At 44.0% G+C, this 19,759-nt stretch overlaps 1 protein-coding gene and 1 long non-coding RNA gene across 3 annotated transcripts in view; one reads left to right on the top strand and one right to left on the bottom strand.

The window, feature by feature from the left end:
• The window catches only part of MRPS28 (mitochondrial ribosomal protein S28), a 72,123-nt gene extending 58,234 nt beyond the window's left edge, over positions 1-13,889 (bottom strand). The window contains exons 1-2 of one of the 2 annotated variants that reach the window (XM_036437307.2): positions 13,623-13,885; positions 1,916-2,097 (exon numbers count right to left, since the gene is read on the bottom strand). In XM_036437307.2, coding sequence (XP_036293200.1) covers positions 1,916-2,097; positions 13,623-13,838 — 398 coding nt within the window. In that variant the 5' untranslated portion in view covers positions 13,839-13,885. Of the gene's footprint in view, positions 1-1,915; positions 2,098-13,622 lie in introns of both variants that reach the window. The other variant, XM_036437309.2, reaches the window with a different exon arrangement.
• On the top strand, positions 598-19,168 carry LOC118718464. The gene is made up of 3 exons (XR_004987821.1): positions 598-617; positions 15,734-15,738; positions 18,553-19,168. It is a non-coding gene; the product is annotated as an uncharacterized LOC118718464 (long non-coding RNA).
• The last annotated feature ends 591 nt before the right edge of the window (positions 19,169-19,759 follow it).

The raw sequence follows: 19,759 nt of genomic DNA on the forward strand, positions 1-19,759 counted from the left end.
CCACTGTTCATCAGCTAATTGCTGGTAACACTATCCAAGCACACTATGGACACCACACCGAGGGCCCCGGTGTACCATAACCATGGACACCATAACTAAGGATGCTGTAACAGGTGACCTACTGTTCGTTAACAGACCTCCATCAAGCTTCATTACCACATGCCCTCAGGGACCCTGTATTAAACTGGTTCCTATGTGAGACTGTTTTAGGAGGTTTTTGAGATATTAAGAACTCTATATTGTAGGATTTAGAGAACAGCACTTGAGAGTGAGAACATTCCCGGCATTGGTTATACACAGCTCTAAGTCGGAGCCTCTGCCTTGGTAATAAGCAATTGTATGACTGGAATGCTTTATGCTCAGAAACTCATTTTCTTGATTTGGTAAATGGGAATAATAGCTTCCACTTTCTATGCTTCTTAAGGAAGAATAAATCAGATGACATACCTAAAGTCCAATGTAGATTTTAAAAAACCCAGCTATCATGATTATCACATGGGATAGGGAAAGGAATCTTAATTCACATTAGGACAAGTTTGGGAAGGTGTATGCTATATTATTGACCCAGGAAAAACGTCTAAAGAAAAGGGCAGGCAGCTACACATAATGGGCAGAGTGTTTTATATTTTTAAGTAGCAGAAGCTCTCTGACTCACAGGAGTGGTTCATGGAAAAGTAGACTGAAGTGAGGACTTGTTAAAAAGTATTCTCATATGCTGTATAGACATTAACTTAGTGACTAATGCACATGTCCTACTGTGGGGCCAGGCCTTCTCCCCAAGTAGAGGCTCACTCCCTGGGGCCTGGGGCTGATCTCCCGGCACAAACAATCCCCACTGCAGTGTCTGCAATGGCCAGAGGCAGCCATTTCAGTGTAAAACAGGGACAGAAGGACATTTGGAAAGCAATTTCTTCCAGATTCCTATGATCTAACCCCTCCAATCGTTATGGTTTATTCGTTCAAATTCAGTAACAATTTTGTTTAAAGGTGAGCTTAGGTGCTTAACGGTAAGCACCTAAGCTGCCACCTCACACAATTTCAAAACAACAACTAAAAGACAGAACGAACATCATCCAAAACCGCAGGAAAGCTGGCGGAGTGGGAAATCCACAACTAGAAAGGAGAGAGGTTCACAGATCAGGGGAGCCGCAAAGCCTGAGGTAGGGAGACGCTTATGCAGAGAGGAAGGGCGGCCGAGTGCCGGGCTGGCGGGAGGGGAAAGGAAGCCCCAGACTGCACTGAACCCCAGCCCTGGCCGAAACCCCGTGGACCCAGGCTCATATGGGTGGAGTCTGGACTGCAGAGGAAGGCATCTGGAGACTCAGAGACTGGGAGACTCGGGAGAGCTGGGAGCCGCAGCGGACAGGGTCTAGAGGTACTCGCGCGTGTGCCAGCGAATGCACCGGAGAGGTCTGACTGCAGAGGCTGCTGCGACCTCTCCATAGCGGAAGGGGTCGGAAGCTCCAGACTGCACTGAATCCCAGTTCCGACTGCCCTGGGATTAAATATATTATACAGAGACCCAACCCAATTCTGGGCGAGCCCCTGGGGCACCCACGCTCTTACAAGGGGAATCTAGACTGTCAGGTGGAAGGAAACTCAGGGGATCCATGGAAGGCAGAGGTCTGAGGTGCACGCACAAGGGCAGGGCTGACGGGAAGCCAAGACTGTCAGCTCAGCCCTGAGACTCCGCCCCATCCAAGCTAAATGTACTTTTCAACTCTTCACCAAAACTATTCCCACTGCTTTGAGAAGACATGGATCTGGCCCCAACTTGGCAAACTGGCATTATGAGAGAAATTGGCATATTTTCTGTCTTTTTTAAAACCACCAACTAAAGTTCAATAATCTACCTTTTGAAATATCTCAGCTTTATGGAATCACTATTAAAGCACTTGGAAATGACTATACTTACTCTCCATCCACTTCTGGTCTTGTACACACACAATGAAACTTGCCGCCAAAATCGATGTAAAGATCATTCTCCACAACATGAAAGACCCGCCCAATGACGATTTTATCCTTGGCAGGTCCCATCTGAGTGAGCGGAGAATGTCTCAGCATGGACGCGAAGGATTCCACGCCTTTCGGAGAGCCCTAAATAGGAAAAGAGGTATTTATGTGCATATAATTCAATATAAAATACAATATGGTGGGTATAAAATCTTACTGGGGAAATTTAAAAGTCAGTTTGCTGTATATTTCCATTTTGTAGCAATGGTAAAAGAGATTTACACAGGATTTTGCTTTAAAAAGCCAGGTATACTCTTCAACTTCATTTTTTCCTTTTATTTCGTGAAAGGGCCCAGGGTGGCCGGCTGGCGGAGTGGAACCGGGACTCTGAGCCGGTTCGGAGTGGCTTGGACAAAGCCTCCTGCCTGGGAGGAGGGGGTCTGAGTCTGGGAGGAGGGATCCCAGGAGGCCACGGACTTACTCCTAGTACTGACCACCTGCAAAAACATGCCTTCCAACTCAGCCTAGGGAAAGTGACTGTTCTTGTAATACAATGTTCACACATTAGATAAAAATGATTAATCCTGCAATTAGCAAGCTGAACATGAGCGCATAATGCAATATTTTTAATGGCTTGACCCTGTTATAATTTTATTCAAAGGAAATAGCTTCTTTAATTGTTTTGTGCTGTCCGTTTCTAGTAGTTTCACATACTGGAGTTACTGAGGGATGACTGAACGAATAATGCAGGCTGATTACTTTTTTAAAACTTACATTTTTCCCAAACCTATTCCAGGGCCTGAATTCTGGAGGCAACAAATACCTTATCTGAACATGCCATTCTGACCGGGGCCCAGAACAAGACAAGGCTCTGCAGCAGCTCCAGCCACCAGGCAGCTCATCTGCGCGGCCTTTACAACCCGGCCGGAGGGTGGGAGGGGTGTGGGTGGGGGTGCCTGGGCGTCTGTGCCTCGTGCCATGCAGAATGGAGGCTGACAAGCCTCTCCAGGTGACTCTGGGTGACTGAAGGACAGTGGTGAAGGCAGAGCCACACTGAGTTCACGTGAATGGTCATTCTGCCTGGACAAAGACAGGGCCAAGGTATGAGTCTATGCTGATTTGTGTGAAGTGCCTCGTGATTCTGCTGGATGGTCAGGGATTTAGAAGGAACATAATTGGAAACTAGATGACAGGTGGTCCGGGAAAGACATGTAGCTACCACAGATCTCTCTGAATGGGCAGAGTGGAAGAACGAATGAGTCACATGGGAATGATTTCTCCAGCAGAGAGGAAGCTTAATAATCAGGGGACAGAATAACCAGTCCCGTGGACATCAGCCAAGCTCTTTCCCCTCCCAAATGGGTTCAAGTGCACAGAGGCCTGGCAGCAGGGATGTGCTCCTGTGGCGGGGCCAGAGGGGAATCTCACCATGTCCTGGGCCACATTTCCCCAGGCTGCAGGACCCTGAACGTGTGGGATGGAGGTTATGTATGGATTCAGAAACACTGCCTCATACCCACCCAGCACTGCTGAGTGACCCACCGCCACTAAGCTTCCAACACAGCCGCACTCCCAGGAGGACCAGCCAGCCACCTGGGGGCCACTCTATCTGAATATCTTATCACTGGAATAGACACTCTGAACATGGATTTGCCTTCCCTACCCACAAAGCTTCCATCAAAACCACCATCCATAAACGAAGAGAATTCCATAGTCATTGTCATGATATGCCACACAGCACTGCTTCTAACCAAAGATCATTTTACAAGAAATGATGTAGGATAATGGGGTTGGTCTTTCCAGTGCTGGGCCTGACAGACTAGTGAAATGATTTTTTAAATTAAACTTCTTATTTGAGACCATTGTAAATACGCATGCAATGGTAAGAAATAACACATGGAGATCCCCGCACCTTGTCCCTGTTCTCCCAATGGTAACATCTTGTAAGACACAGTATATTACACCATAGCATTCGGATTTCATACAATTTTATCACATGGGAAGGCTCATGTATTTGCCACCACAGTCCAGTTGCAGGACAGTTCTAGCGCTACATTTTGCTCTCCATCTCCCTTCTGCCCACCCCATCCCTAATTTTCAGTAACTATTACAGTAATCTGTTCCCCATCTCTATAATTTTGTCATTTCAAGAATGTCACTCAAATGGAATCACAGGGTCCGTAACCCTCTGGGACTGGCTTTTTTCACTCAGCATGATTCCCTTGAGATTCATTCAAGCTGATGTGTGAATCAGCTGCTTATTCCTTTGTATTGCCAAGCAGTATTCCATGGCACAGATGGACCAGTTTAATCACTGATCAGCTGAAAAGGTATCTGGGCTATTTCCAGTTTGGGCTATTACAAGTAAAGCTACTATGAACATCTGTGTACAGGTTTTTATATGAACGTAAGTTTACATTTTTCTGGTATCAATATTCTCTGCCACGGTTTGCACTTATTTTCTGTGAAAACCCAATGTCTCAACGAGGCCAAGACACCTGTTGAGAATCCTACTCTTAGATGGGGCATCTACCATTCATGCATCCTCTGCCAACTTCCAACACCAGAGTACCCAAAGCTTTACACTGCATCAACACTGTTGAATTTTATTCCCAAATCCTTACCCTACAAACCAGGCTCCTTTATTTCCCATTATTTAATCCTGATCAAAACAAACTCAAGAGTTGTAATCATGTTACAAAACTTAATGTAAATAAAAAATTTAATATGACATTTAAAAGAAAAGTCAAAATAAAACAAAGCCTACACACATTAAAAGGATAACAAGGCCCTAACCAGATTGGCTCAGTGGATAGAGTGTCGGCCTGCGGACTGAGGGGTCCCAAGTTCAATTCCAGTCAAGGGCATGTACCTTGGTTGTGGGCACACCCCCAGTAGGAGGTGTACAGGAGGCAGCTGATCAATGTTTTTCTCTGTCCCTCTCCCTTCCTCTCTATATAAAAAAAAAATCAATAAAATATATATATTTTTTAAAAAGGAGAGTGAGATTTTCAAGCAAAAATTAGACTCAAGAAAGATATAAAAACAGTAAAAGCTAATGCTAATTTGAGAAGTCATAAGAGTCTGCTGCTTAGAAACAAATCATATGATCACCCACAAAACAAATACATGCAGAATGTATCGACTTTTTCTTTTAGGAAATGTACAGTATTATTTATAAACATTTTATTGATGTTGACAAAAACTTACTTTCCCTAGAGATTCATATCTACTTCAACACACTCTTTCATTATTTTTGTATTAACTGGTCATTTCTTTTAAACACGCTTTAAAAATGTTAGATTCCACTTTGAAACTAAAGATTTCAGAAGATTTTTATTACAAACTCAGAAATAATACTCCTAGAATTCCCTAATGCAAAACCAGCAGCACTATGGTTACACACAAATATTTTTCATCATTCCGTTACATATTAGTTTTTTAAATATTGATATAATTTTTAAAGTTGTCAATATAAAATTGGTGAGAAAACAAAAGGTTAAATAAAACTATTGCTACTACCTGAATTTAACAGACTTAAAACATATTCAAGCCAAAACCAGTTTGGCTCAGTGGATAGAGCGTCAGCCTTAGGACTGAAAGGTCCCAGGTTCAATTCCGGTCAAGGGCATGTACCTTGGTTGCGGGCACATCCCCAGTGGTGGGTGTGCAGGAGGCAGCCGATCAATGATTCTCTCTCACCATAGATGTTTCTATCTCTCTCTCCTCCTCCCTTTCTCTGAAATCAATTTCCAAAATAAAGGAAAAAGTAAAATATTTGCATAAAATCTATCACTCAAATGAAACTATAAACTGTCTTGTAACATCAGTATTCCAAATAAACAAGCTAAAATAGTAAATGTTATTCTTCATCTTAAAATAATAAAATGTTCTATTGTGTGGTCTTAAAAACTCTTGCAAACCATTTTTTCAATGTGCTGAAGACTAACATGCCACCCTCTACCCTTAAAAAACAGTAATACTCATAAAGCATAAAACCTATCTCTGCTCAACTACTGCCACCTTGTGGCTATAAAAAGGGTGATGCGCTCCCAACCAGCTCTAAAATCTCTAACAAGAAGAGTAAAGGTTTAAAAAAAATTTTTTAAATATATTTTTATTGATTTTTACAGAGAGGAAGGGAGAGAGAGAGAGAGCTAGAAACATGGATGAGAGAGAAACATTGACCAGCTGCACACCCCCTTCTGGGGATGTGCCAGCAACCAACGTACATGCCCCTGACCGGAATCGAACCTGGGACCTTTCAGTCCGCAGACGGAGGCTCTACCACTGAGCCAAACCGGTTTCGGCTAAAAAAAAATTTTTTTTAATAAAAGAAATAAGAAAAAGGTGTCAAACTTAAAAAATAGCTCTAGCCGGTTTGGCTCAGTGAATAAAGAGTCGGCGTATGGACCAAAAGGGATCAGGTTCGATTCAGGTCAAAGGCACATACCTTGGTTGCAGGCTCCTCCTAGGTCCAGGCCCTGTAAGGGAACATGCAGAAGGCAACCAATCGATGCATTTCTCTCACATAGATATTTTTTCTGTCTTTCCCTCTCTTCCACTATCTCTAAAAATCAATGGAAAAAAAAATATCCTTACTCCTCGGTTGAGGACTGATTTTTTTTTTTTTTCATTTTTTTAAAGGGTGAATTCCTAGGTGAGGATTTTTTTAAAGTATATATGTATATATACATACACACATTAAAAAATAATAACTAGGGTGTCTATATGTTGGTCACAAAAATGAAAAGGACTTGGTCCCTACCCTAAAAAAAGTGAAAAAAAAACAAAACTTGCTGAAGAGACAGATGCATAAACCAATATTAAAGGTAATGAGGCAAGGGAAAGAGAAGTGGGTAAATGGGAAAAGGGTGCCTCAGACATCCACACAAAACAATGGCATTTCATACCATTTAAACTTGAAGTCCACAGAAATTTGAGGATAAGAAATACATGATTATATTCCTACCTGCAGGAGAAAGTTCCTTTTAAGGATAACTTGTTTGGCTCTTTCTGAATAAGACCTACTTCTTTTTTTAAATATATTTTTATTGATTTCAGAGAGGGAAAGAGAGAAAGAGAATCATCAAGGATGAGAGAGAATCATCGATTGGCTGCCTCCTGCCTCCCCCTCACTGGGAATCAATCCAGGCATGTGCCCAGACCGGGAATCGAACCCTAGCCTCCTGAGCCGTGCCAGCTGGGCTGAATATCACTTATTTCTGAGTGTACACACAGATACATAAGTCTGGACTTTTAGGATAAGAATTAAATCAACAGGTACAATTTCAACCACTGAACTGTATAAATTTAATTCCGATTCAAATCAACAAATATATATTCAATCCCTACTTATGTGTAAGGCATTATGCAAGGAATGAAAAGGGTGAATAATGAGTGAGTCCTGGCCAGAGTTGCCCAGTGGTTGGAGCGTCAGCCTGCTCACTAGGGCCCATACCTGGGCTGCAGTTTCAATGCCCGCCCTGATCAGAATGAGTTTGGGAGGCAAGCTGAGTGTGGCATGTGTCTCTCTCACATAGTTGTTTCTCTCTTTCTCTCTCCCCCTCTCCCTTCCACTCACTAAAAAAATTAATGGGAAAAAACACCCTTACTCCTCGGGTGAGGATTGAAATTTTTTTTTTAAGGGTGAATAAAAATGACTCCTAATATAATACAGAAAAGAGGATAAAACAAATCCATAATGACTTCAATATAACTTAAGAGTTATGTGTGTACCATACAGATAGTATAAAACAAAGCCCCCCACATTCAAAAGGAGTTTCATCTGGTTGGGGAGATGACAAAGGCCTAATTAAAGAGACAGCTTTTCCAATGGAAAAGCCAGAAAAACAAAACAAAAAAAAGATCCAAAAATATGAAGATAAAGTAAGGAGCCTCTGGGACAACTTTAAGTGTACCAACATCCAAATTTTGGGGGTGCCAGAAGAAAAGAGAATGCAAGATACTGAAAACCTATTAGAAGAAATAATGACAGAAAATTTTCCCCACCCGGTGAAAGAAATAGACTTACAAGTCCAGGACGTGCATAGAACCCCAAACAAGAGGAATCCAAAGAGGAACACATCAAGACACATCATAATTAAAATGCCAAGAGCAAAAGACAGAGAGAGAAAGCAGCAAGAGAAAAACAGGTAGTTGCCTACAAGGGAGTACCCATATGACTATCAGCTTATTTCTCAACAGAAACTAGCAGGCCAGAAGGGAGTGGCAAAAAAATATTCAAAGTGATGAACAGCAAGAACCTACAACCAAGATTGCTCTACCCAGCAAAGCTATCATTCAGAATTGAAGGTCAAATAAAGAGCTTCACAGATAAGAAAAAGCCAAAGGAGTTCATCACCACCAAACCAGGATTACATGAAATGCTGAAGGGTATTCTTTAAGAAGAGGAAGAAGAAGAAAAAGGTAAAGAAAAAGATAAAAATTATGAACAACAAAAAGACATCAAATACATACCTACCAACAAGTGAATCTAAAAATCAAGTGAATAAAAAGTCTGAAGAACAGAATGGACTGGTGAATATAATGGAATCAGGGACATAGAAAGGGAGTGGACTGACAATTCTCAGGGGGAAGGGAGTCTGAGGGGTGTGGGAAGAGAATGGACAAAAGTCTTACACCTATGAATGAAGACAATAGTAAGGGGTAAGGGCATGGGGTGGGGTGGGGAATTGGGGTGGAGGAGAGCTATGGGGGGGGGGGGAATACTTGTAATAATCTGAACAGTAAATATATATATATATATATTTTAAAGCCACTTACAATACCCCAGATGGATAATGGGCTGAGGCAACAGGTACTGTCACACACTGTAATGGGAATGTAGCATAAACAGGCTCTATCAAAATGCAAACTGTGTATACACTTTGGCCCAGCATATATTCCATAAATATGCAAAAATGTAAACGTTCACTGTAGCATGTCTGTATTAAAGGGGGAATAAAACAGAAAAACACCTAGAAGCTCATTAATGAAAGCCTGGTTAAATAAATTATGTCATGGAATACCAAGCAAATATTTGTTTCAAAGAGGTATATACACTCAACATATATGTAATGAGAAGAAAAAATATTTGAAGTTATATATACTTAAGTAAAAATAGCAATTTTCAGCAACAACTAAAATATACTGCTCACTGTCTCGGCACTTGTTTTTTTACATAATGAATTCATTTAATCTCAATAATCCCATGACATAGGTTTTTCTTTTATAAAAAAGGGAATGAGCCATACTGGTTTGGCTAGTGGATAGAGTGTCAGCCTGCAGACTGAAGGGTCCCAGGTTCAATTCCAGTCAAGGGCACATGCCTGGGTTGCAGGCTTGATCCCAGGGGTGGAGGTGAGGGTGTGGGAGCTGGGAGGGGGCTGGCATGCAGGAGGCAGTCAATCAATGACTCTCTCTAATCATTGATGTTTCTATCTTTCTATCCCTCTCCCTTCCTCTCTGAAATCAATAAAAATATTTTTAAAGGGAATGATACGCATATATATTAAGTAATTTTACAAGGAAATACAGCTACTAAATAATAGATCCATAAATCAAACCAACATTTGCTGGATGCAGAATTTAGACTCTGAAACAGTAATAATGTACTTCAAAACTGTACTAGCCAATTTGTGTGTTTTTAAGTATAATTACACTTATACTTAATGAGCTTATCTACAATATAATAATATAGTGTAATATGCTAACTGGACATCCTTCCAGACGACTTTCCAGATGAAGCTGGGACTGCAAAGGCTGAGCCCCTTGCATGAATTTCATGCATCGGGCCTCTAGTCTATATATTAAAAACCTAAGCAACCATTACGGTAGGATGACCAGTAGCCATGATACGCACTGACCACCAGGGGACAGACACTCAACGCAGGAGTTGCCCCTTGATGGTCAGTGCACTCCCACAGAGGGAGCACCATTCAGCCAGAAGCTGGGCTCATGGCTGGCAAGCGCAGCGGTGGTTGCAGGACCCTCCCCTGCCTCCGCTGCAGGAGAGTGGTAAGGAAAAAGGGATCCTGGATTGCCAGAGGGATGTCCAACTGCCAGCTTAGCCAACAGGCAGACAGACCCTGAGGAGTCCCAGACTGGAAGAGGTTGGGGGCTGGGCTGAGGGACCCCCCCTGTAAGTGCATGAATTTCATGCACCGGGCCTCTAGTCTTAACTAATAATAGACAAACATGTAACTTGACTGTATCTCCACTACACCACCAGCCAATCAGGAATGATATGCAAATCAACCCAACAAATATGGAAGTTAATTTGCATACTCAGCCACCAAGTGACAGTCTCTCAGGGGATCTGGCAGTGTGGGAAGACGGGGCCGGAGTGGAAAAAGGAGGTGCCCGGAGCAGAAAGAAGTGGCTCTGAGGCCTGAGTGGAAAGGGGCTGGGCCAGAATGGAAAGGCTGTGCCAGCAGCAAGGGAAAAGAAAGCCCCTTCTAGTATGAATCTTCCTGCATCAGGCTTCTCTGGAAACGGCCATTTTAAAAATACAGGAGGAACTCAGGAAGATGGCAAAGTAAGTAAATATAGCACTAGCTGCCTCCCTCAACACAAAATTACAACTAAAATACAAAACAACAATCATTTAGAACCACCTGAAATTTGGCTGAATGAAAGTCCCACAATTGGAGAAGTAAGAAGAGGAAGAAGAAAAAGAAGATAAAAAATATGAACAATAAAATGGCAATCCTATATAATAAAATCCTAATATGCAAATCAACCAAATGGCAGAACAACTGGCAGAACGACAGGCACTGACCACCAGGGAGATGATCAACACTGGGGCTGCCCCTTGGTGGTCAGTGTGCTCCCACTCAGTGGGGATCGGGCCTAAGCAGCAGACGGACATCCCTGGAGGGGTCCCAGACCACGAGAGGGCGCAAGCGGATAGAAGCCTCCCCACCACCATGCACTAATTTCGTGCACTGGACCTCTAATAAATACATATTATAAACAATTGAATCTAAAAATCAAAATAAACAAACAAGGAATCTAATAAACAAACTGATAAATAAAATGGAACCAAAGGAAACATGGAACAGACTGAGAAATCTCAGAGGGAAGGGGGGAGGAGAAGATGGGAAGAGATTAACCAAAGAACTTATATGCATATATGCATTACCTATGGACATAGACAATAAGGTAGTGAAGGCCTCGGGTGGGGCAGGAGCAAGGTGGAGGCGGATAATGGGGGGGGGGGGGGGAAGCATTAGTGTAATACTCTCAACAATAAAGATTTTAAAAAGAACAAAATATTTTTTTAATTTTAAACAATACACCCTCTAGCCTTGAGAAAATGAGTAAAAGAGAAAAGGGAGCTTTTACATATCCCACAATAACTTTCAGTGCTATTTTATTTTTAAAGTAAGCAAATATTAGTTAGTAAACTTTAATTTTTTCCCCCAAAAAAATCTTGACCACAGAGCCCACCAGGCGGAGCCAGCTGTCCACAGGTGGCTGCCTGCACACTGAGGCTCTCGGATGCTTGTAGTTGCAGGTGACCTGCAAGGGCGGGAGGAGAAAGCAGTTGGTGGGCCCATCCCTGACTCAGCCGCTGGATGGGCACACTGAGTCTCAGGCTACCTGTGGCCTTAGGGTGCATCCCTCAGACCCACTCTACTGGATATTGCTAAAGGGGCGGTTAGGGCAGGGGGACAGGCTGGAGGGAGTCAATGGGGGAAAAAGGGGGACACCTGTAATACTTCCAAAAATAAAGAATTTTTAAAAAAAATCTCAACCACACAATAAAGAGGAATTTTATTCATCTTGTAATCTCAGGACACTCTTCAATTAAAAAGGTCTTGAAATTTCAAAAAGTAAAGTGAAAGCCCTTGCACAAAGTTGACTCTCAACACCTAATAACTGCTCATATTCCTCATCATAAACATGTCAGGAACGCACTTCCAATTAACGTTAAAATCCAAACAAGTGTATGTTCAGTTACCTTATTACTCTTACAACTGTTTTTGATCAATTATTATTTTGGATGAGCTCATAACTGTACTATTCGCACTTGCACAACTGTTTTTCAGCAGTCACACAAATATCTCAATTCAAGTTCAAATATGCACTATGTATACTATTCATTCATTCATCCCTTCAGCAAACATTGGCAGCTCACAGACTGAGAGTCAGCACTATGCTGGATGCCGGTCATTTCTCCTATAATCCAGGACACCACCAATCTGTATGTGAGCTATTTGGTACTGGACCCAAAGAGATAACACAGAAACTGAGGTTGTTTTATATATATATAAAACACACACACACACACACACACACACACACATATACATATACATACACTTAACATTGCCAGACATCCAATTTCACGTCTGCTTAATCTAATAATTTTTTAAGTCTGGTTTACATTTATGTTTACTTCTTCCATTTCATTTCTCTAGTAATTCTATCGTATTTATGAAAGTATTGCCTGAGTCATATGGGAATTTTTTTCTTGTCATTTACAGAAAAGTGAGGCCCTGACAGCTTAGATTGCTTTGCCCAAGCTCATAGAGACTAATTCTCTCATTCACCTACCCACTGAATTAACAAACATGAAGAACCTTGCACGCCAGGCACCAAGCATCTCACTGGAGCTAATACAAAGAGCCCAGCCTCTCTGGCGTGAGTCCCATTCGCATTCAAGTCCAGGGGTCGCCCTAGACCGCATCAGACGGCAGCGCAAAGGTCTAGCACGTAAATGCTGCGCAGAAACTACAACAGCGCGCGCTCTGTTCAAAGTGTCCAGAGCGCAGAAGCCGGTTTGGCTCAGTGGTAGAGCATTGGTCTGCGGCCTGAAAGGTCCCAGGTTCGTTTCCGGTCAAGGGCATGTACATTGGTTGCCAGCACATCTCCGGTAGGGGGTGTGCAAGAGGCAGCTGGTCAATGTTTCTCTCTCATCCATGTTTCAAGCTCTCTCTCTCTCTCCCTTCCTCTCTGTAAAAAATCAATAAAATATATATATATTTTTTTAAAAAAAACAAAGTGCCAGAGGGCCCAGAAGCAAGCCAGCTGGGCTTCACGCCCCGCCCCCAGGCCCCGCCCCCATCCCGGGCTCCGCGCTCCACTCCCCACACCAGGCCCCGCCCAGGGCCTCAGCCCCGCCCCCATCCCGGGCTCCGCGCTCCACTCCCCGCGCCAGGCCCCGCCCCCATCCCGGGCTCCGCGCTCCACTCCCCGCGCCAGGCCCCGCCCCCATCCCGGGCTCCGCGCTCCACTCCCCACACCAGGCCCCGCCCCCATCCCGGGCTCCGCGCTCCACTCCCCACACCAGGCCCCGCCCAGGGCCTCAGCCCCGGCCCCATCCCGGGCTCCGCGCTCCACTCCCCACACCAGGCCCCGCCCCCATCCCGGGCTCCGCGCTCCCCTCCCCACACCAGGCCCCGCCCAGGGCCTCAGCCCGGGCCCCATCCCGGGCTCCGCGCTCCACTCCCCGCGCCGGGGCCCCCTCCCCCCCAGGCCCGGCCTAGACCATCTCAACCACACAATAAAGAGGAATTTTATTCATCTTGTAATCTCAGGACACACCCCATCCCGGGCTCCGCGCTCCACTCCCTGCGCCAGGCCCGGCCCTCACCCCAGGCTCGGCCCCGACCCCACCTAGGCCCCGCCTCCACGTCACTGGCGCAGCTCCCTTGACTCACCCGCGACGGCCCGAGCTCCGCCTTCCGCTGCAACTCTGAGTGCCGCTCCAGGGCGCTCGCGAAGCCGCTTGGGCGCGCTGTGTCCTCCGTGGACTCGGAACTCTGGCTCCCGGGGCCGCTCTCAGCGCCCGAGCCTCCATAGGACCGAGAGAAGAAGAGCACGCGCAGGAAACGGCTCCCGGTAGTCACGGCACGGAGCCGACACAGCGCGGCCATGACGGCTCCAGACCGAACTCTGACCTTCGACCTCGCCGCCCGCGCGCAGGTCACGGGCGGGGCTTCCGTCGTCCCGCCCACCGACCGCTCCGCACTAAGGCTGCGCATGCGCTGGAGGCCCGGTGCGGGCCGCGGGCCGCGGGCCGCTTCGCTCAGCGGGGGAAGCGTTCTTCGTCGCCCTCCTGGGTACCCCGGGGGCCTTGTCCTGCTGCAAATGCCGTCCCGCCGCCTGCGCGTGTGCCCGGGGGGCCGCAGGGCTCGTCCCCCCGCTCTTCAGGTCTTCTTTGGAACCCCAGTAGTGGGGCCCCGGGTATTCGCTGTTCCACTCGGCACCTCTTAATACCCCATAGAGTTGACTTACAGCAATTCTGTTCAGCGTCTGCGCCCCCTTTTCGCAGTTGGACGGCCGACGCCAGCCTCAGACCTTAGTGAAATCCTGCGCCCAGTTGGGTCTCTGCCTGATGCCGTTAGTTTAAAAAAACACGAATCGCCGAAACCGGTTTGGCTCAATGGATAGAGTGTCGGCCTGCGGACTGGTCCCGGGTTCGATTCCGGTCAAGGGCATGTACCTCGGTTGTGGGCACATTCCCAGTGGGTGGTGTGCAGGAGGCAGCTGATCCATGATTCTCTCTCATTGATGTTTCTAACTCTATCCCTCTCTTCGTCTCTGTGAAAAATCAATAAAATATATTTAAAAAAATAAAAAAACTCGAATCTTCCCAGAGGCCCCACCTCACCCTCGCTCGTGATTTTTCTCCGTGTTTCTTCCCCAGTGTTAATCCACAGGTTTTGCCCACACTCTTCAAAACCGAGCCCAATACCATATTGAATAAATGTTGACAAATTAAGCTGCCCAGCCATCTTCTACCCAACAATCTTATATTAATTAGTTATGTAATTACTTATATGTGATTATTTTGAGAGGAGACGGCAAGCGCCCTTCCCAATTCATTTGCAGGCACTTTGGCAGGAGGGTTTTTCATGTGAGACAGCCTCTACTTTAATAGCGCCTTTATGTTCTTGTCAATTGCATGGTCAGACAAAATACAAAACAGAAGTAAGCTAACCTTGGAATGGTGCGTAACTGTATGAATCGCATATTACAGACTTACTGTTAGCCAACTGTAAGGTAATCCTTACAAACTCAGTTAAGGGGCTTAAGATAAATTCCACTCCAGGTGAGTTTTTCCTTCAGGGCCCTTAAACCATGCATTTCCCTTGCCATTACTTGAGTCTTGCATAAGACATCTTTGCATTATTCTGTATGGCTGTTGCTATTTCCTTCTACTTCAGGGAGATGTGTGGTAACTTATAATGAGCATTGGACTGTGATCTTAAGAACCCATAATTCGCCCTAGCCAGTTTTGCTCAGTGGATAGAGCATCAGCCTGTGGACTGAGAGGTCTCAGGTTCAATTCCCATCAAGGGCACATGCTCAGATTTCGGGCTCCATCCCCAGCAGGGGGCTTGTAAGAGGCGGCCAGCAGTCAATCATTAATGTTTCTCTCTCCCTCTCCCTTTCTCTCTGAAATCAATAAATAAAAAATGAACCCAGTTTAATGTTAATTTGATTCCCTTGCTGTTAAACCAAATTAGACCCTATGTTAAACTTAAGGAAGTGTGTGTAAACCTCCTACATCACTATCTACAGGACAAATGGCATCAGTAACATCCCAGCTCTTATAACAGATGTACTGTGTTCCTGTCCTGCCTCAGCCAGATGATAAATTATTTAAGGATTCTAACAGGTATTTTGGGATAAATCTTCAAGTTTTTAATATATGGGTGAGTTTGTATCAGCTGATTTCAAGTTATGCTAAGTTCTCTGCCTTTGGTTCAGCAACAGAGCAGCAAATGAGACAACTGGGCTTATCAGCAAGGAGGTATCCGCACAGTCCTTGTCTGTTCAGGCACCAACCGTAACACCAGCTCTGATGCAGTGTCTTCATGGCCCAGAGATTCTGGTCCTGCTCTTTCCCTTGAACCACACCTTCTTTGTCATATAGGCCTTTCCCCCCTATCGTTTGCAAGTAGTTGCTATCCTTTGTAAAAACTTTAGAAATGGCCGATGGCAAGGAAAGTGAATAGAAAGTAGTTTAAGTCCTGGCTCCACATCCCCTGGCTGTGACGTCATCTATGGAAAGGTGATGAAGCCACATTCTTGAGTAAAATATTAAGGGAAATGAACATACAATGCCCAACACTTACTGGAAATTCAATTGACTACCAGTGGATATGGAGGTGATTAGAATGCATGCCTCTTAAGCTTGCATGAAAACCTGGATAAAAGAATAGGGCTAGCCATACCATGGGGAGATATTAATATCTCAAGAGTCTTTTCAGCCATAGAGATGAGTAAGATCACTAGGGAGTTCATGTAGATCAGAGGAAATAGGCATAACATTTAAGGAGTTGGAAGAAGGGAATACTGGGAAATTGGCAAAGTGAAAAATAAGAACAGAGATTAAAGCCTAAAACCAAGGGAGGGGGACTTTAAAGCATGTTCAAATGGAGTGTTAAAATATTACCCACTAAAAAACATTCAAACAATAAAATTGGTTTTTGCTGTATTCTAGGAAAACCACATTAAAATAACCACTATCAGCCAGCTTCACTAAGTAACATCAAAATTACATCTGAGAGTTGGCAAGAATTTTAGTTGCCTTACAGCATTTCTCTAAATATGAAATCCTGGCAGGTGACAAGCATATGCAGACCCCACTCTCGGGTGGCTTACCATTTCTGTGTTTACCTTATTTTGGTTCATCTAGATTTCAGAATGAGCACAGTATAAAAATTGTGAAACCTAAGGTTGCAGGTTTACTTAAAAGTGATACTGCTTGCCCTAGTTGGTTTGGCTCAGTAGACAGTGTCAGCCTGTGGATTGAAAGGTCCTGGATTCAATTCTGGTCAAGGGCATGATCCCCAGTAGGGGGCATGCAGGAGACAGCTGATAAATGATTATCATCACTGATGTTTCTCTCCCCCTTCCTCTCTGAAATCAATAAAAAATATATTTTTTTAAAAATGATACTGCTTTATATTCAATGTAACCTAACATAGTCCCTATAATTAATCAAAATCACAATTGGACAATCACTAGTGGCCAAATGTCTCCTCAGGGCAAAATTATGATTTTTTTATCTGGGTTTTCAGAGCTTTGTAGAAACGTGTACAATATGATCCAATTTTTAAAGAATTCTAGAAAACACAAACTAGTGACACAAAGCAGTACTGGCTGGAGATGGGCTAAGACGGGCCTGAGGGAGAGGTAACAGAAGGGTATGGGAAACTGGTGAGGGGGACAATGGATACTGTTCATTGTTTGGATTGTGGTGCCATTAGGTGAATGTATACACATGTTGAAACATGAAACTGTACATTTAAATTTGCGCCGTTTTGAAATGTCACTTATAACTCAAATGATTTTGAAAGAGAAATAGATGGGATGCTGACAGGGCCTTCCCCCGCACACCCTGGCGCACACACAGCACGTCCGCCCGGGAAGGCTCTGGGTGGGCGGCATGCAGCCTCCAGCTGGACTCACTGGGTCAGTTTTGTTTGCTGCTGGTGCTTCTCCATGTCCAGGACGTGGAGGGACCGGAGAGCAGCTATCCGCCTTTCAGGTGATATACACAAAAAGACCCGAACCCAAAGTATAGACTTTTTATTGTTTTCAAATGCTATACAAAAGAAAAATAGACAGTGTGCATTTCTTGATTAACAGATCCAGAAATAGTGAACCCAAATTAAACATGCTTTTTCCTTTATTTCAGTAGTTTGCGTTACTGAGATGATAATCCAGTGAGTTCTCTTTTCCAGTGATTACTTTGGTCTCATCAGCATAAGAATTCTTGGTTTATTCCCACAAACTCCATAAACCAAGGACAGTTCCTTTGTAAGCAGGGGATACTCAGAGGTGATTTTCTTCTCAGAGGCTTCTTGAATCCTTGAATATCTGAGTTTGCTCTCAAGTTGCTGTTTCCTTAGTGTCAAACACAACACACAGCAGAGGGAGCTGTGCATTCATAACATGGAATCCTCACAAAGACCACTTTTATTTGAATATTTCCAAATCCATCTCTATTTTTCTAAATTCACTCTCCCCCTACTTTTGACTACTTCTTTAAAGAGGCCACTTACTATGCAGTAAATTAAATCATGTTTAGATTAAGTGTAGTGATTCTCTGATTTCTCCTTTCATAGCCATCGCCTACACCCCTAACACCCAGCCCATTTCTACCCCCATTTCTATCCCTTCTCTGCAGAAGCTAAAGAGACTGGAGGATATTTCACTAAAAAAAATTGCCTTTATACCTACTCCTTTTTGCCTTGTTGAAAAGATAGTAACAGCGGGATGCTCAAGAAACAATATAATGAAAAGATATTGTGATAAAAAAAATTAAAGTTGACATAGTTGGTAGAAAAATATAACTTAACAGTTATGCCAAGTAGCCACAATATTTCTATTTAAAGAAGAAACATATTTCTACAGATCTCCTCCTCTGGGACAATGCTGCAATGGCCTTCGCCTTAAATTCTCTATAAGGAAATAATTTATAATACGTTAGCCTGATCCCATTAAGCAATGACTTAAAGCAGAGACACCCATTGATGACTTAATACAACAAGCTGTTTGCACACCACGGTCTGATGGTAATATCGAGACCTACACTATTGGCACACAGGATTTATTAAGCTTTTACAATAATAGTAGCATCCTAAGTGCTAACAAGCTCTGATAATCAAGATGAGCAGTATGTTACTTTAGAACAGTCAACACTTGTGCATTTTCAAATATGGTTTCCTAAGATAATTTCTGTCAAAGTAAATCTAGCCATGCTGTTTAAAAACGCTGTAGGTTACTCCAAGCTTGGCAATTAGCATCGGGCATAAACAATAATAAAACTATCACAACTTGATAAATAACAAATACAACATTGTAAGCCATAACCATACACAGCAGAAGGAAAGGGTAGTGGTGACGAACTGGTAGCTGTTACAATTAACAGAGCACATGCCTCCATGCAGTTCCTTCCATTTGGTGCACTCAGTCCTGACACACAGTGTCTGAAGCAGGGCACACGTCTGCAGAATCATGTAATAATTTCTAACACACTGAAAACATGTCCGTAGAAAATGATGAGTTGATTTTTATTAATGCATTAAATCCTGTGGAGTTACTACCAACCCCTTAGTATAAAATCTGTTCAAATTATATTAGGTAATTGTGTGCTTCGTATTTTTAAGTGGTGGGAAATGAATTAAATGAAGACAGGAATGTTTCCCTCATGTGACTGATTTTAGCATTTTTACCTCTAACTAGGTCTGAAAAACTTCTGGCTTTTGAATTGTTATTTGATGAGAGTGTTCCTGTATCAACCTACTGATAATACAATATTCTTGGTTCAGAATGTTGTCCTGCATACCGTGAAATACGACGTTAATCCAGTGAAAAACAGGGTGATGTAAGTGGCCTAAGAACCAGTGCACTGAAATGACTACTGTCACAAATGGTGACAAGGATGTGGGGGTCCCACTCTCTAGTCACTAAGAAGTTAGAATTACTGGGCATATTGTCACTTATAAAACTATTGAATACTAGAGGCCCGGTGCATGAATTCATGCATGGGTGGGGTCCCTAGGCCTGGCCAGCAATCATGGTCTCCATGATTGAGGCCATCTTGCCCAGTCCCAATTGGGGCTGGCCAACTGGGGCTTGCTGGCAGGAGGGAGGGACAGGAGGAGGGACCTCGGGAGGTTGGCCAGCCACATGGAGGGACCACAGGAGGTTGGCCGGCTGTGGGAGCACACTGACCACCAGAGGGCAGCTCCTGTGTTGAGTGTCTGCCCCCTGGTGGTCAGTGCGTGTCGTATGACTGGTTGACCGGTAGTTTTGGTTGTTTGGTTGTAACGGTTGC

The sequence above is a fragment of the Pipistrellus kuhlii genome, unplaced genomic scaffold (assembly GCF_014108245.1).
Source record: "Pipistrellus kuhlii isolate mPipKuh1 unplaced genomic scaffold, mPipKuh1.p scaffold_m20_p_14, whole genome shotgun sequence".
Classification (NCBI taxonomy): domain Eukaryota; kingdom Metazoa; phylum Chordata; class Mammalia; order Chiroptera; family Vespertilionidae; genus Pipistrellus; species Pipistrellus kuhlii.